Source organism: Epinephelus fuscoguttatus, linkage group LG14 (genome assembly GCF_011397635.1).
Source record: "Epinephelus fuscoguttatus linkage group LG14, E.fuscoguttatus.final_Chr_v1".
Taxonomy (NCBI): Eukaryota; Metazoa; Chordata; class Actinopteri; order Perciformes; family Serranidae; genus Epinephelus; species Epinephelus fuscoguttatus.
In genome coordinates, this window is record NC_064765.1 from 27,002,384 (window position 1) to 27,027,466 (window position 25,083).

Below are 25,083 nucleotides of genomic sequence, written 5' to 3' on the forward strand. Positions count from 1 at the left end.
CTCCTGTAGCATGAGCACAATTATTAAAGAAGCAGCTGTGAAAATATGTGTAGAGCGTTTGTCGGAGGTTCTAAATATTCTGAGTTTGTTTGCGCTGCAACACTTTGTGCCCTGGGAGATGGGCCTCTTCAGCAGGTTCACAGGTCGCGCAGCAGCGTGCAGAGTGGCCATTGTGCTTTGTCATTTCACAGGTGACTCACATCACTACACTCGAGCATGCTGGAGGTAGAGCACTCGGAGATGCTTGCGGCATTCAAAATGCATGATTTTCAGCCTAGTGCAAACAAATCGCTTTAAAAGATCAGTTTAATCTATTTCGAGCTGTTATTATGAGCTGGGAGAGTTGTTCAGATAAAGAGACTGAAGCAGGGTTAACATCAGAGTGTTGGACAACTCTTCACATACTTTACCCAGCGTGAGAGCTGTCAACTTTATTATTTGTTTTTACGATACAGTGTGCATATGATTTACAATGCAGACCACTAAAATAATGGTCGGGGGGGTGAATTACTGCGGGCCAAGCTGCCTGAAATTTTTGCAGTGATATAATATAGTGCATTTAAAAAATATGTGCAGGGAAATATCAGTCGCAGAAGTCATCATTGTCATTGCAGTTTGCACTGAAAGGTCGAGGACGTAAGGCTGCTTCGATCTCGGAGTCGCTGTCATCTGATTCACCCCAGAAAGCTACACAAAAAAATAAAGAAACACAAGTTTACATCATTAGAGCAGAGCATTTTACCTTTCATGCTCTAAATGAGGTGTAACCTTTTACATCATCTTTACAATTCCTTTACCCAGTCTATCTTATACTCTCTTTATCCTCATTCAAGGATTTAGAAAGCGCTGCATCTACAGCTTACCTTGAGTTTGATTGCACAATGAAAATCTTAACATAGCTTTTAATAAAGTGTTAAATCTATGTCTTGTCCACTCCAATGAAATGTATATTGGATCATTTACTTACACCTGTGAAAATGTAAACACAGATCTGATTGTAGCACCTGAAAGTCCATACATTAGAATTCAAATGCTCAAGCCATATTCAGAGGTCAGTGAAGTTTATTTATTTAACAGCACAGGGCTAAAGAAACTGATGTGATGATTGAATCTATTAAGTCCAGTCTATTTAGCAGTGAAATTATCTAAGAAGAGCTGAGACGCAATCTGACATCTGTGGTCAACTGCAATCTGCCTCTGCTTGAACTGTTGGATGGTTTTGGATTCTAAGAAATCATCATAAATGTCACTGCAAAGAAACATCACTAACTCAAAAATTTAGACCAGTTGTCTGGGGTTTGATTAAGTGATGTAAGAACACATAGTCTGAAGGCAGGACTGCTTTGGTTTTTTTATCAGAGGATTATGCAGTGCTTGCTGACAACACAAATCTAAGCTTTTGGTAACATGGATCTGGCTTCAAGGTCATTTTTTTGTTTACACAACTTCAAAAAGGCATAGCTGCACTTACAGAGAAATTTAATCAAACAGTTGGTGCTCTTCTGAAGCTCAAAATTCACAACAATTTCATGCATGTGAACATATGAACCTGTAATTAACCTTTTTTGACACATGCAATCAAAATGACTTTGTCTATGCTCACCTTTTGACTGTAGAGCAGAATGAGCCTTTGAGTTAGTCTTCTCTTTCCTGGAAACACAAAGACAGTTTTTAGCCTTGTAAAGTTATTACCTTAGGGTGTCTTTGAAAGAGAGACACTATTTTACACCAAAAATAGCTTAAAAAAAAAAGGGGGGGGGCAGGCAGACAGTGCAGCGGAGGAAGCTTCCTTGACTCCTGTTCTAATTGTGCCAAAGGACTTCCACAAGGCCCTCTTTATTCAAAAATAGTCCAAAGACAGGGTTGCCAGGTTCCCATAGCTCTGGTGATATCGCTATGTAAATGTGTGACCTCCGAAAAGGCTTTGATCTACCTCAATGCATATGCAATAAGGCCCCCTGTTCCACTTTTAAAGGCCTCCTCTTTAATTTACATCATCACAGAGCCTATTCACAACCCCACAATATAGCCTCATCATCTCCCAGGTTAGCATACATATCCATATGGCTTATTTGTTTGGACCTTCTCTATCAGAGCTGTGTTGATGCTTTTCTTGGAAATAGGAAGAAAAAAAAAAAAAGATTCTGAGTTTTAAGCAGATGAGCTCTAGCAAAAAAAACTGTTGTGTGGTGTGTTCCTCCATCTGCATCAATTCAAACCCATGACCTCTTTGATTGTCATCCTCTCAATCACCCTCATCTCCTCATCTCTCCCTCCACTAAGTCTTGGCACATGTGACTGTACATTGAGTATAAGGACCAAATTACTCTGGCTGCGTTCCAACTGCTGTCTTCTAAACTATATATTGCTGCTTTGCACCACTCAAGGCAGAGGGGGGGGGGAGAAGAAAGATGTGCAACTCCCATTTCTAACTCTGAACAGATTGCTTGGGTGCTAAAAGCAATATACCATACAGCCAGTATAATCATTAGAATATAACCTTTATATTCATATGCTGATAGGACTTCCTGCTGGAACATTTGGATGATTCTTGCATCTGTTCAGACAGCATGCTGAACCTCAGGCGCTTAAAATGCTAGCAAATCAAAAGCAGAGGCTGAGTAAGGAGCGCAGTGCCAAAAATAAAAACTGAAAGCAAAGACACAATGACGGATAATCAGCCTATCTGCTTGCAAACTGAAGGTGCGCCGCGTATGACAGCGAAACAGAGAATTTTGGTTGCCAAAATATGTGCATTATCGTAAATGTATAATCAAACCCTGTAAAATGCATGCATTTTGGTGAATGGAGAGCAGTGCAGATGGTAAGTATTTTTCTGTGTGGCTTATTTGGAGTCTGAAATGATGGTAGGTACTGTTTTTGGCTTGCAATATCTCCCTACACTATGTTATGTTCAGGAATATGAGCTTCTTTACTTGACAGAATCATTTCCTACTGACCATACTAGACTGACAGATGGCCATATACAAAATCAGTTCAGTGAAAGAAAATAATATCATAGCCACGCACTAGTTTTTGTGACTGTATGGTGGAGGTAACACTGAATATATCCTTAAGTGTTTCAATATGCACATGACATGCACGTTTTTGGAAGGTGAGCATAAAATTACAAGTCTTGTGTCGAAACTATAGCACAAGAGTCATGATTGACAGATTCTGGAATGTACAGACACATAAAAAAAGACATCCACCTGCTATCCAGCTTTTTCAACTGAATAAGAGATAAAGTACTGAAGCACGACTAAACCACGAGGACGGCTGCATCCATCCATTTACAACTGTTAGGCAACAGACCCTGCAGCAGCAAAAATACAGCAATAATCTATACGATTACTTCCTCTCCTTTGCCACAATAATAGCTGTTACGGAGAGTAAATTGGGCTTTTCTTTTCTTGAACTTCCCCCCGGGGATGGGAATGGTCTATCAGCTGTTCCACTTCAGTGAGGGACAGGACTGATTTCAAGACAGGGCTATTACCATAGAGAGCCCAGTCTGGATCTGACCCCACCAATCTAATATTCCGTTTCCATAAACATTTATGCCAGTTCATCTTCTGCTGAGTTTCCCTTAATTGAGGCAAATGATCTGAATATGTAAGACTGGGTTGGCCAGTGTTTTACAAGCTCTGGTAGACAGAGGTGAATGTAATGTGTAAAATGATGCAAATTACAGCTATTGTAATGTCCTCTTTTTTTCCCCCCACCAAATGCCTCGCTCATTCTCTTTCTCTGGCCTTTACAATTCATATTGTTGTTTATTTCGTGTTTTAACAGTTTTGTGTCTGCTGTGCATAGCTGAGTCCATGGCGACCTTTAAAATTGTATGATGAGTTTTAGACACATTACACAGTTGGAATTGGTTGTCAGTGTGGTTCTTTAATCAGATCTGTCTTGTTTGGTCAATTTACACCAAACTAATGTTCTATGAGCTGAGTTAAAGCGTCTGAATTTACATATTCTGATGTTCAAATCAGGTTGTAAAAAGACAAGCGCAGGCTGGTAATGCAGTGACATACATTGTGCAAATACCAATTACATGAATAAAAACGAGGACAATCATGTCACCACATGTCATGCACAGTGTATGCATAGAAGGCTGAAATTGGCACCACTGGTCAGGAACAGTGATGTGTTTCTTTAAGAATAACACAATGATTATTCAGCTTCCTGACAGCTAAGGCACTCTGATGTAAGTTTAGAGTTCTTTTGAGGCTGTTCTCTACATTTTTAGATCGGTGTAGCACTCGTCATATTGTTCTTTGTGACAAATTTGCATTGTCTTTCAGTCTCTTCACAAAACTACTACTGTTATTTCTGACAAATAAAAGCGAGATTACAGCTGAGATTACAGTTTTAAATTGTGCCAAAACAGACCTGTTCAGCTGAAACAACATGCTACATTTTCACTCTCTAAACTGGGTTTACTCTAATGTCCATTTTATCACATGTCCAGTGCTGTAGTTATATATTGGCAAAAATATGCAGTAGCACATGGACGTCTTCCTATAGAACATGCTGCTCTTTTAAAATGTAGTCTAAAGTAAATGCCAAGCAAGACTAGGTTGTGTTTCTTGGAGTCACTGAAGACAGATTTGACTCATAATCCCACAGTCACATTAGGGAATGTGAGCACTGACAGAGGAAATAATGCTTACCAAGCATTTAATACTGCCTTGCACACACAGATAGCGAGAAAAAACTGCTTTTATTTACCCCAGCGTTTTTTTGAGCTCCTGCCACCCACACACAAATGCTAATAGCACAATAGCACTTTTGCGCAGCGGTGCTTGTCTAAAGGTAAAGGGAGACCCATCACCTCATCATTCCCATCAACTCCTACTCCCATCCCAGCTATGACCCCGCAGAAACATTGTTTAGGCTCCGTTTAGATGTACTCTAACGGGCCTGAATGGTAGCAGGATATAGCGCTCAGTGGGGGCAAACAGTGAGAGGCAACTGTGAGTGCACTGTGAGTGGGCACTCTCTAACATGTGAGTGCTCTCTGCTGGCAACGAGTAAGTACTGCAACTCAGAGGAAGAGGTATTGGGGGCCAATGATTTCAACACAGCGGGCTCTCCTCCTGACTGGTGGCAGTCTAGTGGAGACGGCCAGTGTAAGAGATGGCTGAAGGACGGATCATTCATCTCATGTTGCATTTTTTCTGTGCACTATAACTTGTTTGAGGGTAAGCTGATATTTACTGGCTCGTCCAAAACACACACACACACACACACACACACACACACACACACACACACAAACACACACACGCATAAGTGTCTAAAAATGTGGAGAACATATGACCAAGGTATGACATAAAGTAATCAAAAAAAAAAAATCCTCAATCAGAAATGAAAGCACAGATTTGAAAACTGAAAATTCTGTCCATTTTTTGCCTCTATCACCTGAGAAACAGAGTATACATCTTAAGAGTGAATAAATCAAGAAGCTAAATTAAATTAACAACATTAAAATAAACAAATGAAGCACATAAAGTGTTTGAACTCAATATCTAACAGGGCAATCAGGCATCCTTTCTGGCTTGAGGCAGCTCATGTAGGACAGTGACCTCCTCTGGTTGGAGCCTCTAAATGCTGCCTTCCTCTGCAGTCACTGTCTTGTTTGACCTGCTGTGGCCTGGTTGTAATCTTATTATTAAGGCTAAACTGAAGGAGATCAACTAATGTAGTGTCAAATGTAAAAAGAGTGGAAACAAAACAGTCAGTTCCAAAGTTGTTGCCTGTTTTTGAGAGGATGTATTCTCCAAATCAAACATTCACAGAAGTACAGACTCAGTGCTGTCACATGCACATCTACGGATCATTATTACATTGTCTGTTAAACTGTTTACATGTGTTTCCCGACATCTTTCACTCCCTCTTTGTCCATAACTGTCTCTCTGTCTCCCTCTATCTCCCGCTCTCTCTTTCTACGCCCCCCTCCCTCTCCAGTCCTTTCTCTCAGCTCATGTCCCTCTCACCCCTCCATCCCTCCTCCTAGTGAGCTGTCAGAGATCCACACACATCGCCTCCCCATGAGAGAGAGGGAGAGAGCTTCTGATTTTGACATTCTGAGTGATTTGAGGTCGAATGCTTGAGCACATCCTGTTGTCCAAGGCAAAGCTGTAAACCACTAATTGTTGAGTCAAGGTTTTTGTCAAGCAGGCACTAGGCACAACAATCATCACACAGGCTGATGGCTGGAGGATTCTGTTTTGTGTGTGTGTGTGTGTGTGTGTGTGTGTGTGTGTGTGTGTGTGTGTGTGTGTGTGTGTGTGTGTGTGCATCCATGCACATGTATTCAAGCATTTTTGAGGATCAAAAACGGGTGTTGGGGCCCGGGAGGGGGGGAATAAAAAGGTATTAAAAACCCAAAATAAAAATAAGAAAGGAGTGGCATCTGAAATGCCTACAGTAGAAAGGAGCACAATGATTCTTTGCACGAGAGGAAGCAGTGGCATGCACTCGCATACAAAGGGGAACAAGTGGTCTTTACATGGAGTGCAGCTGCTTATTAAGACTCACTCCGTGCATTATTCCTTTCATCCCCACTCAACCACAAAGTGATTTTACTTTGCCACTCACAAAGACAGCAAAAGATTTCTAATGGACAAATCAGTCGCTTCCCCACGAGTTATAATACAATAAACAGCACATTCTATAAAAGTATCTGACTGAAAAACACTGTGTGGGAGAGAGCAAGGAAGAGAGGGAGAGGGAGAGAAAAAAAAATATGAAAGACCTCAATTCTCTCCAACGCCATAATAGTGAAATGAGCACATATAAATGTGTTAAGAGTATCTCTTTGCATCTTGTATAGACTGCATGTATTTAATCTGTAAAGCTTATTAAGGCCCTAGTCATTGCTATGCAAAGCAGCACCCAGTGCTTTTCTCTCGCTTTTCAGCCGAGTGCAGTGTTTGGCCAATAGGACTGGCCCCCCGCCTCTCATTCTGCATTCATAACATGCAACATTTGCACAATGTATCTCTCAAAGGCCCTGAATAGAAGGCCTTAATACTCATGTAAACAACTGCAAACCAATTACTTAATGAATCGGGCCCACACATAATGAGGAGCCTCACAAAGGGCTATAAATGCATTTTTTGCACCAAAGCCTCTGCTTTAAACTACAATCCCTCTGCTGTAGTCTAGGCTTAACTGGCAAATCATAATTATTGTCTAAGACAACAGAGAGGAAGCCATTTTTGTATTTTGAGTCCAGCTCCATCCTCCTTTTGATGTCACTCATCAGCTCGCTGACAAAATAAAGCAAATAATTAACAAGTAGGATGGAGAGGAGGAGGAGGGGGGGAAATACAGGAAGACAGAGAAGAAGAGGGGCAAATAAATGGAGAAAGGGCAAGAGAGCGAAAGAGAGAGAGAGAGAGAGAGAGAGAGAGAGAGAGAGAGAGAGAGAGAGAGAGGAGAGAAACAGGGCAAGAGCATGCTGCAGTGTTATGCTTCTGCTTAAGTGCAGGGCTTCCAGACCACTTGTGGAAGCAATAAAGCGCAAGAAGTGACTGTGGTAAGTGGAATGCTTAAATCTAAGCGTCCAGGAGAAGCAAAGAAAAGACAGGGGAAATCGTTGTATGACCATAGAAAGGATTACGGCCATGGTGACCAGTAACTCTGGGCGCTGCTCCCTTCCTAACCTCAGTGAGATTACAGTGTCAGGCATGCGTAACTACCCATTTGTCCAATTTTGCTTGTGTACACAACTTGTGTCTCATTGCTGCTCACGACATTCTCGGTTTCTGTCAAATTTTTTGTCCTGCAAATTTTGTTTAATCACGTATATTGCGGGCTTCCCATGCACATTAATGACACGAGGACAGGCACCATCTGAGAGGGTCTGGGCCCGAAATTGGCTCATGTTTATTAAAGAGGGTGGTCACTAAGGCTGGCAGTGGCAGACATCAGCAGCTATGAGGACCACAATAGAGCCAGCCCATTAGGCCCTTCCCTGGGCTAATAGGCAGACTGGGAGCGCCTGCTTGCCAGGCCAGAGAGATACAGACTTCAGCCCTTGTGTCAGCGTGGTGCCCAGTAATCACATGAAATCAGAGAAGATTATTCCTCATAACGTTTACCCAGCCATTACGACAGCCCAAATGGGTTCGCAGTGAAGAGGTGCTCTGAGGACCCGACACGCAATTGCAGATTTGATGAAGTCGTGTTGATATTCAAATGTAACCGTGATGGTGTTAGCTTCCACCAAGCTATTTATCATTAGGTCTTCTTTTCCAACCCACTTAGGGCTCTGATTTGAGCAGCCTAAATGCATTTCAAGGGTGAAAAATGAAAGGACATTTGTCCTTGTCAACACTTGAGTCTCCTTCTTCCAAAACAGTTGTCCCTGATTCTCTTCTTGACATGATCTGTTTGCCTTCTGACAGCAAGCATGACGACAGTGAGATTATGACTCCAATTTTTTTTTGTTTTTTTTTAATGTGGTAGCCGTTTTGTTTTTGATTTCTAAAACCTGGCTGAACCCGGCAAACAGTGAGTGAGAGGGGCTTTGGGGGCCTTTTGTCTTTGTAAGCGAGTTAATGGGTGGCGCCCCCTTGATCTTATGGAAATGAACAGGGAATTATGAGAGCGGCCATGCAAATGTACATCAACCACTTTGGTGTCTGGTGGCCCATTTCCTGTGGCCCGTTGAATAATAACAATGTTCTTACCGAGGGTAAGGGTCTTGATGTGAGGAGCGTTTGGCCCTCCCCAGGTCCTCTTCATGGCCATGATTTATTCCTTAAAAGAGCAAACAGGGCCAGATAAAACCATTTAATTTGGACATCTCATCACAAACTAATCTACAATGCATATTAATAAAGAAACTTATGGTGAGGTTTACGAAAGTCCGGGCATCTCAACCTTAGTGTTGGAGTCTCTTGATGTGTACAGTAGACATGGGTATGTGAGAATACTAATATTTATATTATATGTTGAAGTTTGCCATTTAGCTTACATCTATGTATAAAACATGGTCTTTGTAACAGAGGTTTAGGCGATTAATTAGTGCCAAGAGGACGTTCTACAAACAACTGTTATCGATGGAACTTGGCTGTGAATGATGGAGGAATGGTGTGAATGGTGGGCCTCCTTCACCATTCACACGACGAGACGTACATCACCGATGGGAGCTGGAGAGGGGAGGGTTGTGTTAAATGATCAGTGGGTACAGCTCCAGAGAAATCAGGTCCCTTCAGCTGTCAGAGTGTGTATAAGTGTAGTGGTCTTCATTTTAAGATAAAGCTTTTGGCTGGATAGCAATGACGGAGACAACCGGGGACAACTTCCTGTTTCAAATTAGAAGTCCTCGGTTTAAATTGAAATTTTCAGCCATGTCAAATACCAATCAGAAAATACTCAAAAAATAATTGAAATACATTTTTTAAATAAAAGTAACAGCTGATTGTAAAAATAACTCCCATCTAGATTTTTTTAACAGTTAGTTTGAGTTCAAGTGGTTGTTTGTGTATTTATTTAAGTATAAGTTTAAGTGATATCGGCTAACTAATCGACTATCGGCTTTTTCCTGCTCTATTATCGTTATTATATCGGCCTTTAAAAATCCAATATCGGTCGACCTCCTCTTTCTATGGTGTCCTTATGTGGTGTGAGAACATATGGCCAGTGTTGACCAAAGGTTAGGCCTATGGTGCTCGCTACTTGCCTGGTAGAGTGGACTGCATCTCTTACCTGAGAGGCCGTCATCCTCCTCCTCTTCAGAACTCTGCAGCCTTTCTTGCATGGCTGATTGTTTAAGTAACTGGTATGCTTTTGTCTCTGCTCAGGGACACACACGCGCACATGCACACACACGCACAGACACGCACACACACAAAGTCGCTGTCAAATATTTGCTTAAAACCCAGGTTTCCAACTTTCAGAGGTTTCTGTGTTTGATGAGACAACACGCTCCAGTAGCTGAGTCTTTTGGTCTCACCGTTGCACAGAGTGGATGAAAACACCGTGCTCAATCAGCTAAGCTGTTGATTCTAGCCTACAGTATGTAGCAACAGTTTCCATGAGACAGCAATCAGCATCTCGCATTATCTCAGCATCCCCTACCAGGAAGGCAATGATTGATTTTCTATTTTAAAAACACTCATAATTACTTTCCGGTACACTAAGGTGGGTATCATGTTTGAGAGGAGCAAAGAGAGACGGTGCTGGCAAAAATCAACAGAGCAGAAGTACATAATAAAAGGGCCGTGTCTCAATGATGCTGCTAAAACACACTCATACCTAATCAAAGAAAAGAGCAAAATTGTGATCTTGTATGACCAAGTCCAAACATTTTTTTACTTGGTTTCATAATAAAAGTACCACTTCTAATCATGTTCTAAAACTCATGATATTTACAGTGCTTTTCCACCCACAATAGAGGCATTGCTTTTACATGTATTCTAAAAAAACCCCATTAGATATAAAGACGTGCATGTCTTGGCAATTATTATCGGCTCCAAGGTCATGGTATTTGATTGTGACATTGATGTTGCTCACCACAGCAATCCCCTTTCCTTGCAAAATCTTTAGTCATGTTTTCCTTTTTTCTTTTTTACTGGTGATGGCTCTTTTGATTAAGTGCAGCGACTGGACTCATTTTGCTGGCTGTGCACCTTAGGGATGCAGACACATGAAACACCCTGTAGGATATCTGATAGCCAAGGGTAATATAGGATTGCTTTACATTTCAGAGGTGCAGCTTAGCGATGGGCACACCAACTGCTTCCAGGATGCCGTCACATCTAGTATTTTTCAAGTCCAGCCTTGCCAGAGCATTGTTTAGAAGCTAATGAGAACCGATGACAGATCTCTCGCGCTTCCCACCCTGGCGTCCTGACAATTAAAGCAGCCGCATTATGCCGGGGCCAGCGAATTATCAATTTTGCCAGAATGCCTCAGACCAGGCTGAAAACATAGCTAGTGTTTTCTCGGAGATAATTAGAGAGAACTAGCACAGCTCTTCAGGTGGGACTTTGACCCTGGATTCACCTTGATCATCCTGCCTCAGCCATTGCGTAAAAGAGCCCATTATTCACTGCAGTGGGAGGAAAACAAACCACAACATAAGGACAGTGTGAATGCTGGGGCACCGGCGATGCCTTTTTACCTCTAATAGGAACACTTTCCACAGGGCTTTCGTCCTGGCTGTCCTCTTCAGTACTTTGTAGTTCTGTAAGAAAGGGAAGCGCATAGTGAGAAGCAGTGGCAGGGAGGAAGGGAGTCCAGGGATAGAAATGGGAATGGGGGGTCTTTCTTTAGCTCTGAATAGAAGCCTGTAGGAAAACTGGGCTGTGGGGGATTAATAAAAAAGCTCTATGGTGAAATTGATTTCTTTCATAAAAGCGAAGTTTTAGTTCTCTGCAGAGGTGGTTTGCAAAAAAATAGCAGCAGTCTACATCTGTTCCTGTTAATGGTCTTGTTTTATATTACTGTGCAAAGACAGACTTATCTCAGTGTGGGATGTTTGTGGGAATCCACTAGCAACTGTAACAAAGCCCTTGCTGAGGGGAGAGTTTCTGATTGCTGGAAAATACAGCCATTCCTCTATGACAAATAACCAAAACCCAGCATTCAAGTATTTTGTAGTCTAATTAGAATATTCCTTGCTTATTTTAATACTTATGATCTTCAATAACCTTGGATCTGTTGCTCCTGTACCGGCCTGGCGGGCTTCACATCACCGTCAGCCAGGAGAGAAGGAGGACCACATGAAGAAGACAAGTCACTCTCGTCCTCTGCTGAGGGGCACTCCTCACTGGACCGGGACACAAGTGTCCTCAGCAGCACTTTGGCCTGTGAGCAGCACAAATTAAAACCACACTCTTAATTGTTCCCATTTTGTGAAGGAAGTGTCAAATTGAACTCTCGCCGATTAGGCAAGTCATTTACTTTGGCCACGGCTGCTCGCACAGAGGTGCAGCTGTTCAAACGCCAAGAGAAAATAACTTCAAATTCTCTCACTCGTTTAACTAAAAAAAGATTATTTCGCACACTTTCGCTCCCGCTCTCCCTCTCAATCACACTTTTTTCCCTCCCTCTCTCTCTCCCTCTCTTCTCATCCATGAGATTAGAGAAGCGCCTAAAGAATGCAATCACCCTGGCGTTAATGTGCAACACGTTCCAGATATCTCCCCTCTTGGCTGAGAGAATTGAGACAAACTGCTCTCTTCCTCCCTCTCCAGCTCATTTTTTATCTCTGGGGAGATGAGGATACACAATTAAGAGGAGCTGTTCCGGGAGATGAGGAGCAGGGAGATGCCACACACCGATTTCCTTTCTCTCCGTTTTTCCCTCCCCCATATCAAATCCTGCCATCATCATCTCTCTTTTGTGATCAAAGACTGCCTCTCAGCCTCAGATGGCCATTTGCAACTTTTAATGAGCACTAATAGGGAGGGGATGATCAGGAGGATTTTGACAGTGACAAACTTTAAGTACATTGTAAGTTGTTATCAGTAGGTCGCAGTGAAGATTGACAATGTGCATGCTTTCATTTTCTTCGAGGGGAAGAGAGGCAAAACACATGCCAATCTGAGCTTGCCACTTGGTATTTGATGTTGCTGCACAATAAAAACTGTCTTGATCCTTGTCCCCGATATCCGTCTTTGTTCTTTTTTTAGATTTAGTCAAATGTACCGTGGGTTGAGGGCTCTCGCAGACCCACTGCATTTTAAATATCAATGAATGCAACTGTTAGCACTTGAATATTCAAAGGGCCTCTTTGAGTGTGTGCATGCGAGCTGCATGCTCCCATTTGTCGGAGTAGCCGGGCTGTGTGGCATTACGTGAATGGAAATTTCTGTTTGCTCTTGTGTGAGGAGAGTAAGCTGTTGTATGAGAGGACAGAGAGGAAAGAGAGAGAGGGAGAACTAAGGGGAGAGAAGGAGAAATAGAGGAAGAGAGAGAGAACTAGATGGAGTAGATGGAGAGGGAGAGATAAAGGGGGAGAAAGATTTTCACTCAGGCTTTTCCTGATGCACTTGGACACAATGATGTAGATGGCAGTGCCTCTCTTCCTTTTGTCAGTTCATATTTTCAAGAGGCTCTACAGTCTCCCTCTTTGCCTCTCTCATTGCGTCGGGGACACTGGAGCAAGATCTCCGAGCCACAAGAACCCCCACAAGATGAGTCCGCAAAAAAAATTAAAAACATAAAAACCTGCATGTCATTCCTGCAGTACATTTTCTAAAAAAAAAAAAAAAAAGTGGGATTCCTGACCAATCTCTTGACATTATCTTTGGGTTTTAAGTGTGAATATTAATTGTAATTTCTTTCTTTGTTTAAAAGAGCATGAGCCTCGTGGGGTCAATGAGTGGGAAATTTAAAATAATCTTGTCCGTTGAGGAGAAGGTCCAAATGGCTCCCTTATTCAATCGGACCCAGCTGATGGCTATACTTTTGGCTAATGCCAAATTAAAAGCAAGTGTTTCTCAGATGAATACGCCACGTGAGATGAAAGAAGCCAAGCAGAGGCTGTAATTTGCGATTAGCACATGGGTCAGGGTTTCCCTTCTGTCTGGGTCAACGTGTGGAGCAATCTGATGAGTCGGCAGCCAGGGCTTGGTTTCAAACACCAGACACAAAGAAGGCACTCAGTAACAACCACAGTTCTCCTCAAAAAAAAAAAAAAAAAAAAGAAACATGCACAGAATCAAAAACACAAGCCTTCTTGGAAACAAGAAAAAAAGAAGGCATTTTACTCCTGCAGTCATATGTGTGTGTTAATGTCTGCTTGCTTTTGGGAGTGGGTGTCACTGAATGCAAGTGTGACCTCCTACTTGTGTGTGTGTATATAAGTGTGTAGTGGCAGTGTATGTGCCTCCAACGCTACCTGGTGGCCGTAGGTGGCATGGCGCTCTAGCAGCAGCGGCGTGAACAGCTGGACCAAGCGCTCAGTGCTGAGGACACGGCGCTCCTTCAGCAGAAGGGCGTGCTTGAACCAGCGATCCCACAGCCGAGCGGCATCAGGAGGGAGGCTGGTGCTGTGGTGAGGGTGGGGGGTGGTGGGAGAGAAAAAGAGGCTTTCTTATTGAATACACAGTAGGACATCTGTAAATAAGTCACAGTTATACCTCCATACAGTGAAATATTCTTTGACTGCAAAGAAAATTGAGACACAAGTTCGATCATTATGTGAAGAAGTTAGAACATGATACATTTGTTGCACTTTTTTTTCATAAAGCTTTCTGAAAAGGCTGCTTTCTTGTCCTTCCTAACACTTTAGAAGATATAGATCATTAATGAATTCCAGTTAACACTGAATAGAAACAGACAGCAATATAGCTCCTGGTTGAAAACTAGACAAAAAGGTCAAAGAGCCAATAGGCATCTCCACAGGAAAGAGAGGGACACTGCTAGATGTGTTTCTTCAGATTGAGTACATAGCAGGGGAGGTCTCAGTGAAATCAATAGAGTAGTGAAGCAGAGCATGGATTTGGCTCAGAGTATAACTACTCATTATCCAAAGGACTGGAAGTCACAGATAGGGCATTTTAATTTACTCATGACATTCACCCGTGCAGCGTTACCGCACGAGGTGACACCAAAGATGACCTTTACATTCGTGGACAAGGGAGACCGTATCGAATGGTAGTGTGCAATATCTCCGCGACTGCTGTAAGTGCGTGCCCTCTCCCCCACTGTCTGGTCAAAAAAAAAAAAAAAAAAATGCACAGGCAGCTATCCACTCTTTGTCTGAAAAGTGGAATTCACATTTACTGTAAGTCTGTTCTCTATCTCCATGAAAAGAAAAGAAAGGTCTATTGAACCCTGCAGCCTTCAGGGCATTGATATTTGTGCTCTGAATTGCTCCATTGTAGCACTACTTATTAGGGGAGTTGAAAATGCCATTGTCCATACAAAACACACACTATAATACACTATAATATATCCTATAACTATTTTTTGTAAAGTTAAAAATCAGCCCTACATGACTTGTACAGTGTTACACAAATGATCATGCCACGGAGATTCTTTTTAAAATCCCACAATCACAAGTTTCACGAGGTGAAAATAAGCACAAATAAACAAGCACAAACTACAGAATTTTTTAAAAAATTACTGACATCAGTCGTTGGTGTTGGAATCACAGAGAAACCAGGAGGCCTTACCTTATTTCATTAGGCTCAGTGCTGGACTGGTGAGCACTCACTAGATGCTGTGGTAGCAGGCAGCCCTTTGCTGTGCTCCATGACAACCTCTGAAGCTCATGAAGGATGACTGCTCCACATGCTTCAAGATCCTCGTCATTCAAGTCTGCTCCACCGTTACAAAGGCTGTCCAATATATAGAGAGCAGTCAGCTATTGCCATGGAGCCCTGACCTCAGCCTGTAGGTCTGGAGCTCAAGGAGTACATCCAACAGCTGCTAACACTTCAAGCATGCACACAGTATACACATATGATCATACACATCTATGCACATACACACTTCTTCACAATATCAAAGGAGACTATTTATTATACTGAGGGTCATGACCCAAGATGGCCATTCTCTTTACTACTGAAGATGCTGTTGACATCATTAACAAACACTTGTGTTTGCATAGATGGGGATAAACTGGGTTTAAAAAGAGCGAGGATGCTTTCATTTGCCAGACATTTATCCGTACTTTACAACAAGAACTCCAATTATGGTAAATTAATCATGCTATGAAATATAAAAAGGCTTATGAAAAATAAGCCCGGTCTAATGAAACACATTCTCCATCCTCCATCTCCCTGACTCCCCAATAACAATTCAGCAGGGCGGTTACTATAACAATCCCATGTGTTTGAAAACCCCTCAGAAATAAAGACGTGTGCATGTTGGTGATGACACTTCATCTAAAGTGAGAGCCCTTGGCAGAAGGATAATATGTTTTCCTCATCTGCACAAACTGCTCCATGGCCGTTAAAATAAATATACGCAGAGTTTAATTTAGACAGGGAGGGATGAGATTGTAAAGTCTGAAGAAAGACAGAAAGGGCGTACCTGATAATTCTATTGAATTGTCTTCCATCAATCGAAGAATCCCCATACACTCTGGTCCGTTCACCATGGAGTCGTCCTTCGATGCTGTCTAGCAGATTAAAGAGCCCTTCCTGGGAGAGACTAAATACACATCACCCATTAATGTGGTGAAAGGAATAGAAATAGAGGAGGCCATGCGATCGATGGACCTGCTATTTGTAAAATCCACAAATCTGTGATACATTTTTCCAGGCAATTTCCTTGAGGTACTCAAGGACTGCTGGAGGAATCTGATCATTAAAATGGCACTGTCAACTAACAGGATAACAATTTAAAGTGTGTCTGGTGATGGTGTCATATGCAATGACAGGGTGTATAAGAAAAGTCTGAAACCTGGCATTCAAAACTAGTCCTGTTGGGTAAAACTTTAAATACATAAATGGCAAAATAAGCATTATAAATGTGAAAATATGTAAATGTAACATTACCACTACCATCATCTCATATTAAAAAGTATAACAAAGTAGGTTCCAAAAAAACAGGGGCCTCAAGATGATTTCTTTTGGCGAGAGATTTACACTTTAATCTGGTCCCGTGTGAGGCTGCAAAATGAGAAATGGATGCCTAATGCATGTGGATATTGGGAATCCATCTCTTTCTTGAGCATTAAGCTCTGGGTGGCCCTCATTGAATTCTCCCAGAAACCCCAAGCCGAGAGATCCTGAGCCCCCCTACATAAAAGGGGCCAAAAAGAATTTATGACAATCTGTAATGGGCTCCTGGGTTAGGGGTCAGCAAACAATTGCTCCTTCTTTTTTGCAGGTTGTTTCCTGGTAACATCCTGATTAAGCTGGCAGCTTGAATTATATCCATGACATTCTGTAGTGTGCAATCCGTCTGTGCTAAGTCCTCTTCAGTGTGGCTGAAGTAGCATAGGCAAAAGCTCTATCTTTTTTTTTCCTCTCTCTCCCTCTCCCTTATCGTCAGCGTGGGCCTTGAAATAGTCATCTTTCTCTTTCCACTTTATTTGTCAATGCTCTTCAAAAAGAGACCTTTAGAGAGGGAGAAAGTGAATTAGTTGTGTTTTTCTGCAAACCTCTCTCTCTCTCTCATTATATTGTTGCCAGCTTTCATGTCAAGGTCTCCAACCTCACTTTAGATGCTGCCGTTGTCCGCATGTCGACATCATCAGGAGCCTATTGTTAGCTCGGAGGAAGGGGTCAGCCTCTCCGCAGCGATATTGCTCTACAGTGTACAGTACGGGCTCTGGTGTGATTTACCACACCGAATGGTCTCACCGTTGAGTGATTGGTGTCAGAAGAATCTCACCATGCTGGCACCGACAGCAAATATAGCACACAAAGGAATGGAAACACAAGTAATAACAAGACATTGTGGGAAAGGATTGCCTGACTAAATCTGGGATATTCACATCTCACTACACTGTGAGCACACAGTTTACAAAGGGCTCTGTGGCAACGTGCATTAACAGCAAGACTGAATAAAACCGGGGAAGTCCACTGAGGAATCTTTGTAAATAGCTTGATGCTCTAAGATATTCAAAACACTTACATTATCTTTAAGCCTATACATTTTACATCCTACCTCTATACTTGCATTGTATTTACAGTAACTTAAATTGTACGGCACGCTGTCACCAATGAGACAGAACCATCATGCAGTTCAGGGACGACACATTTGAGAGCAGGACACAGTGAGGCCATTATGATGAGTCTCCAAGAAAAAAAAAAAAAAAAAAGAACCTGGAGGATATTTCAGTCGTATACCCTCACTCACCCCAGCCATGCTGGAGGAGAAATATAATGGGATAATCTAATGAATTGCCCAGGCTTGTTTTTCCTGACTGTGAACTGAATGGAGGGAGCGATATAAACTCTAACCTTAAGAGAGAGAGAGAGAGAGAGAGAGAGAGAGAGAGAGGGGGGGGGGGGGGGGGGGGATAGAGACTGGATGCTCTCTGAGCTTTACATCAAAGCCCCTGGTTTTCTCCTCATACACAGAAGCCCTCCGTGTTAACAATGAAAGCTGCAGCCCCCACCATCGTCTCCCTGGCGCAGGCTAACTGCAGTTCCTCTTGAGGTCACACTATAAACAGTATATTTAGACCACACAGAAACGCCGTCATGAACATGCTAAACTCTCAAAGACAAAATGAAATCCTTCATACTACTTGTGACACATTTTTTTAAACAATTTCATAAAATACACTCGACCGTGCTCGGAAATAATGTGTTTGTTTTGAAAAACATCATCGTGAGCTTATGTGCAACTGGGTACATCATCTTCAAAAGGTATTAATTTGTGTATTCCAAGGACAGAAACAACACAAAAATTAAAACACAGGGACTGTCTGTAAAAACAAGGTAAAGAAAAAAATTACAAATAAAGTTTTCTTCTTATTTTTCAAGAGCATGAGAGGTCCTGTTCATAAAATACTGTATATTGTAGGGAAAATGCAGAGGCTCCAGGCGCAAACATTCACATGGGATTTTCTGTGGCTCTAACCCCATCCAAAATGATCCTTCAACTCAGAGGCCATCATCACGCTAAGGATTTGTGGCTGTAAGTGCTGTCCACATGCTCACCCTCCAGAACACTCTATGGTGCCACAAATTTCCTCCTCCACTGGGGACTTCCTGAGGTCTCTCAAGCAGAAAATTGCTCTGTTACAGCATTATCTTGGATTATGGCAATATTGTTGGTGACAGGTCCTGAGCTCTCCCTATAAGATGCATCACTGCCACCACCGCAGCTGCCGCTGAGCTACAGAGAGCATGGTGGCATGGACCGTGACTCCCACAATCCTCTCTGTCAGCCTCTGATGTGATGGTGGCAAGGACTGTACGGTGTCTTCACCCGCTCCTATCATTAACAGCCCTCTGTGGTTCAGCATGGCTATGCAGAACATTCTCCTTTCTCAGCTTGCTTAGCCTTAAATCTTGGGGGGGGGGGGGGGGGGGGGAACTGACTGCATTGTGAATGTTTTAAGAAGTGTGTTGCCTTAAAGCGGTCAGAATGTTAGTATTTTTCTCCACTGACACACTTTGAAAATTCCAGACAACAAAGTACAGAAGTCAGACATACTGTACCTTTCCAAGGTCACCACTGGAGCTGAGGACTCACAGTTCAACTGTAGTGTATTCTTGGACCTGTCAGAGTGGAGGGACGATTCAGGATTGTGTTGATCGTGATCATCACTCTCTTTAGAGGTGGCATTCATCTCAGGTGCCACACCCTCTGGTAGATCCTCATCCAGCTCAGATTGTGTCAGAGAAATGGAGAGGTCACTGGCACTGCTCTCTGACAACTGCACATCAGAGCTTGGTGTGCTGACACTGTCACGTCTACCTGAATGTAAACACATTAAAGATTTCAGTAAAGACAATACAAAAATATTGCAAGGTAGTAAAGAAAGGAATAGTATTGCAAACCTGGCATATCCTGAGCTTCTTCTCCAGAAGTAGTCTGAGGCATAAAATGGCCGAGACCTCTCTCTCCATCTCCCATTATGGGTGAGTGATGAGCCACCTCTCGGGAGTCAGTGTGTTCTGCAGGGGAATTCTTAGCCTTCATGAGTCTACTGCTGCTGGGAGACAGATTCTTCTCAGGCCCCGTCAAGATCACCAGAGGTGAAGGTTCTTGTTCATCATCACTTCCAAAAGGCACATTGCCAGCTGTGCCTGTTAAGGCACGAACAGATGGGAGCACCGCCATCGTTCTTTCATGTTTGTCACTCAAATTACAGCCGTCAGGGGAATCGTTTGAGCCTGAAATGTCATCTGATAAATGTGCTCGGTTGCTGGCAGCATCCTCTCCGCCAACTCTGAAGTCCTTCAAAAGGCCACTTGGTAGACGTTCGCGGGAGTGCATGCTGCGATTGGGTGAACGATGCAATGCTTGGTGTGAGTGTACACTTGTGGTGCCAGCTTCAGCGTCAGACCCTCTGGAGGTCTGGCGGCCCATAAAAATTACCGCTGGTGGTTGTGTAAAATCCCTAGCTGGGTGAGAAAGGGAGTTGTCCTGGTTCTGTTTATACACAGCTTCAACCTGCAAATATGGGGAGGGGGGGAAATCAATGAAATATATTCATCTTTGGGAACAAAACTTTCCATTCCCTCTTTAAAATGATATTTCTAAATAAACAGAATTCTTCAAACACTTCAAATGTCTTGCTTAGGTTGAAAAAGCCTTAACCAAAAAAAAAAAACAAAAAAAAAAAAAAAAAACAAACCTCTAGTATGTTAACTATCCACTTTACAAATTTGAATAAGTGTAGCTTATTTGGGCCAAGGTCAGAATTCTTTTCACAGCATCTTTTAGAAGAATGTCTCCGGATCAATGTTTTAACTTTTCATCTTATTAGAAATCCTTTAGACAAGTTTTGATTCATGTCTGCAATGTCACCAAGGGGGGGAGAGAGTGAAGCAAAAAAGCCTCCCTCCAAACATAATAACAAAAAGCATGGCTTCTGTTTCTTTTCTGATAAGCGTCTTAAATACCAAACAGTTAGCTGCTTAATAACATTCACTGTAAACCATGCAGCCTGCCCAGCAGATCCACAAAGTAGGTAAAAAAAGAGGAAAAGTTAATTTCTTGGCTGAGTGATTCCATCGGTAGCTGCAGGGCAAAGTAGAAAGTGTTTCACTAAAGTAGCAATTGATTCTTCTATCAATCTGCGGCACGCGTGTGCTCTTCCAAGGAATGTATTAAATATGAAAATCATATCCCGTTATCATCTGTCTCCAGCTTTCAGCCCGGTAAGCTTCCCTTAATGAATGCTGCAGCCTGAGGGACATGCACACTGCCAGCCAATGGCTTGTATGCATAATGGAGTGACGGTACCATTTTGCTCATTACAATATCGACAGGCTGACGGGGGTTTTGCACACAGTTACAAGTGACTGCTCTAGACAGCATGCTCCAAGTTATTATGAGATGTCTTAGACATTTCATCTAAAAGAGCTTTAACTGCTTTAAGTGAAGGGAGAAAGCAGCTATGGACTTGAACTACATCGCTTGTACAGATGCACCAGCTAGGATTAGACACCTGTGCTATTACAGATACACAGTTTAAATGTAGACTCCTCTACAGATTTACCAGGCATAATGTCTACTTTCCTTTGTTATTCTAAACCTGAAAACACAGCTTGATAGAACTGAGATTTGCATAAACCTTGTAAACATTTCAAAAAAGAAGGATCCAACATAAAAAAACAAGTGCTATTTTTCAACCACAGAAAAAAATGTGTAAAAACATACATACGACGAGGTTTCACAATACAAAGTAGAAGATGTGACATGATATACAACAAATTTACTTCAAATCACAATGCTATTCTTATTACTATTCTTTATATATTTTATGTTGCACATACTAGCATTACCTTTGTTGCGTCAGGTTTTTTCTCCATATTCGTCTTTGCTTCCATAAATCTGGAAATCTTTTTGACAAAGTCAGCCTGTAAGAGTAATGTAAAGACAGAACGATGCCCAAAGGTAAGAGCAGAAAAATGACAGTCCTAATATTTAACTGACATGTGACAAGAAAACTGACAATGCATACAAACACTAGGAATTGTCTGTTATAATGCTGTGATAGTGTTGTTGAAAATTATATGCATGTGGTGTGAAAGCAGAAGGTATGAAAGCAAAAGTGACAACACCAAGCATCACTCAATCACAGTCAATCACAACAGGATTTCCCAAATGACTGTCCTCTGTGTAGCTGCTGCTGACACCCTTTAACATTTATCTGACCAGCCAGACAAACTGCTTTAATCCCAATTCCAATTAAAAAGGCCTAATGGTCATTTTAAGGGCGCTTGGATTAGCTCAAACATGCCAACATCTTCTCATCAAAAGAATGGCAGACATTTTAAAAGACAGCTTTCATAATTTCACATTTATCCACTCTTGTATTTAAATGTTTTGCAGAACCAACACTAACAAAGATTGCGCTAAAACTGTCATAAATGCATGTACTACAACATGTGTACATGTAACTTCACTCAACACAATGTCCATCTGAGAATTAATGTTTTTCATTGTACCAAAAATATCAGAATTAAACCAGAAAAAAATCAGGGCAAATTGATTCAATGGAAACAAAGAGCAACAGGACAACCAAAATAACAACAAACATGCAGGACTCATAAAGCATCAAGAGGAAATAAACCAACTGCTTGAGGGGAGAGAATGACTAAACCTCTGGTGCACTTCAGAGTCTCTATATTGGGCAATTAACTCAGCGAGTCATAATTAGCCAATTTTGTTAATTTGATATTAAGCTGTCAAGCACTGTCGTTGAGTTTTAAGTGATAATCTGACTGGCTCATTGTTTTCTCCCTCGTTCATTTGCTTGTCATGATAAATTGCACAGTTTGAGTGTTTACTATTGTCACATCAAGCAACTGCAGGCAAATATTTCTGCTCTGTGTTGAAATTACAGCATGGCATTAAGGCAAATGTGCATGAACATGCTTTATTAATAATAAACATACAGCCGTTGAGAAATTACAGTACATATTGTAGGTCAGTGATTTTATTGTTTTTTTATTCTCAAGTCAGTGTACATTTGGTAACCTGTTAGAACAAGTGTTTTTCTAAAAATGCAGTATAAAAAAATAATAAATTATTATTATATTTAATTAATCATTTTAGAAAAAAAGCTCACTTGTCTAAACCTGGATAAACATCAGTGGGCAGGGTGTTCAGATTCCTCTTAATAATGCCCCATAATTAGAAAAACTACTCCACCAAACAAACGAAATTGTGTGTATGTGTGTGTGTTATACCTTTTGTTGTTGCAGGGGGCCATGGTCAGGACTATATTCCTTCATGCTAATTTCTATGCACTCCACATCTTTCAGAAGCTCAAGGTTTCTCATTTTCGCTCGTGCTTCCCTGTCACAGATTTCCTTGAGATAACTGCGCAGTTTGGAACACTTTATCTGTGAGCTGAAGGCAGTGGAGAACTATTATTCCAAAGAAATATTATCTTGGAGCATTGTCAAAAAATAAGAGCTAGACTTTTCACAAGAAAAGGTTAAGCACAATATGTTTTAAATTTAAATCTCATTCTCAACTCTCCTATCTACCTAAGCTTTGCTGTTTTGACCTGGCATGTTAATATTCATGAGAATCAACTTAGGATGAAAACAGGCTGTTCAGCCCACATCCAAAGGTGCAATGTGCTTGTAACACACTTGAGTGCTATGGCTGTATTTGTTTTATATCAGATCAACACAAATGCCAGGGTCTTTTTCCATTCTACCAAAGAAACATATTAACATGATTATGCAGCTATACAGTGTGTATTCTTTAAATATTATAGTGAATTTGCAATACTAATTTATTTAAAATATTAGTAGTTATATAGTAAGGGCTCTCTTAATAAATTTCTCATATATCAACGTTTAAGCTAAATGTGAAAGTCAATATATATGAACAAGGTAAGGTTATCTCTTTTATATACAGTAATGTGTATAACTTACATTCTACTATCAGAACTGGTGTAAGCAAACAGTTCCCTCTCCAGCTCCTGTCTCCGTTTCTCACTGCACACAAAGTAAGGGGAGCTGTCACCCACACAGACCACAGCAGCATCTCCGTAATACGCAAGGATAATTGATGGCTAATTATTAGCATGTACTCACCCATTCACTCATTAACAAACAGTAAAGCGTGTGCTAATGTTGATATGCTAATTAGCTACATGCGTATGTTAATGTCGATACACGAGCCAACTAACGTACACACATACATACATACATACATACATACATAAAAACAATAGCATTAGCTTCTTGGTAACTATTACGCGGACGCTAACATTTCACAGTTATGTCAGGTTAGCTTTCCATTCATTTACATGCAATACCAGCCCCATTATTACTGCTGTTAGCTAAAGGTAGTGTCGGAGCTAACAGGCTAATTATGCTAACTGGCTAAGTACACGGCATCTCCGTCTGCTTTGACTCTGCTGGTTAGCTAAGAAGCTAGCCTGTTAACTCACTACGGTAAGCCACAGGAGGAGAACAGCGGGCGGCAGGGATCACAACTCGAGTCCGCGGTCTCAACCAGGCCGCACCCCGCCAACAAAAACAAGTAAACCTCACCTTTTATTCATGCTCTGCTGAAGCGACTTTATCTTTTCATAATACTGCTCCTCGCTGCTAGCCCCGCTGGCCATTTTTGGCCGCTTTGGCGCCACCGCAGAGCCGAAAGGAGGAAGAGGAGGACGGTGGGTGTTTACATCGGTTACCATGAGCACCGCTTCCCAGAAAGCCCTGCTGATAAACACAGGGAGCACGTGGTGCGGGCACGGGCGCGACCCCCCCTTCGGTACTGCTGTTTTAATACTAACTTGTGGTACATGGTAAAATTATGCTGTCTACGACGAAAGAGTGGTCCTGTTGACAGTGAATTCCTATTACAAGTCGGGTAAGAGAAACTGTGGTGTCTTTTTCACCAGTAAACTCTTAATATTTACGGAAAAATACCCCTTAGAAAGTGTAAAATTAGATATAGGCTACTTTAAACGGTGTTTAAATGTCATTTCTTGCTTTCCAGGGTAAGTTAAAATGAAGTATAAATTATACTTTCACGATTAAATAGGACCTCATTGTTCAGAAAAGCCCACCGTTTGCTGACAAAAAATGTCTGAACCTGACTGGGCTAAATACCAGCTTTTTAAAATGTCTTCTTTGTCTTTATTTGATAAGCTGCCCCCCTCTATCAGATACAGATTGATGTCTCATTTACCCAGATGGATGCTGTATCATCCCCTGATCCTATCTTGCATTTTCAAAGTTCACCACTGACAGTTCCCATAATGTCATGTTTTGACTGCAGCAGCATGTCATTTTGTCAGAGTGACAACACTACACATCCTTGCTGGGATTCTGAAATTGACAGCCCCATCCAAATGCACACCCTAATCAAGCAATTTCCCCAATTCCAGTCCCATCAAATTGCTCTTTAGCTGTTGAACTGGGGAGTTTTGTTGTCCTTTTCTAATGCTAATCTGCCCTATTCAGCATCTCTCTATGAGGCTATTTGTTGTGAAATAAATCC

General features: G+C 41.7%; 1 protein-coding gene across 2 annotated transcripts; it reads right to left on the reverse strand.

Moving 5' to 3' along the window:
* Positions 1-377: 377 nt before the first annotated feature.
* kiz (kizuna centrosomal protein) lies at positions 378-24,289 on the reverse strand. Of its 2 annotated transcripts, XM_049597220.1 has the most exons (15): positions 24,126-24,289; positions 23,502-23,564; positions 22,803-22,965; positions 21,393-21,467; positions 19,440-20,055; positions 19,098-19,356; positions 16,009-16,128; positions 15,147-15,311; positions 13,868-14,018; positions 11,673-11,829; positions 11,144-11,206; positions 9,727-9,813; positions 8,706-8,775; positions 1,604-1,650; positions 378-687 (listed from the first exon to the last, which is right to left on the reverse strand). In XM_049597220.1, the coding sequence occupies exons 1-15, from the start codon at positions 24,272-24,274 to the stop codon at positions 584-586; spliced, it is 2,289 nt and encodes a 762-aa protein (XP_049453177.1). In that variant the 5' UTR covers positions 24,275-24,289; the 3' UTR covers positions 378-583. The 2 variants fall into 2 exon arrangements, with proteins under 2 accessions (XP_049453177.1, XP_049453176.1); XM_049597219.1 differs by lacking the exons at positions 22,803-22,965; positions 23,502-23,564 and having other exon boundaries at positions 24,126-24,263.
* Positions 24,290-25,083: the final 794 nt, after the last annotated feature.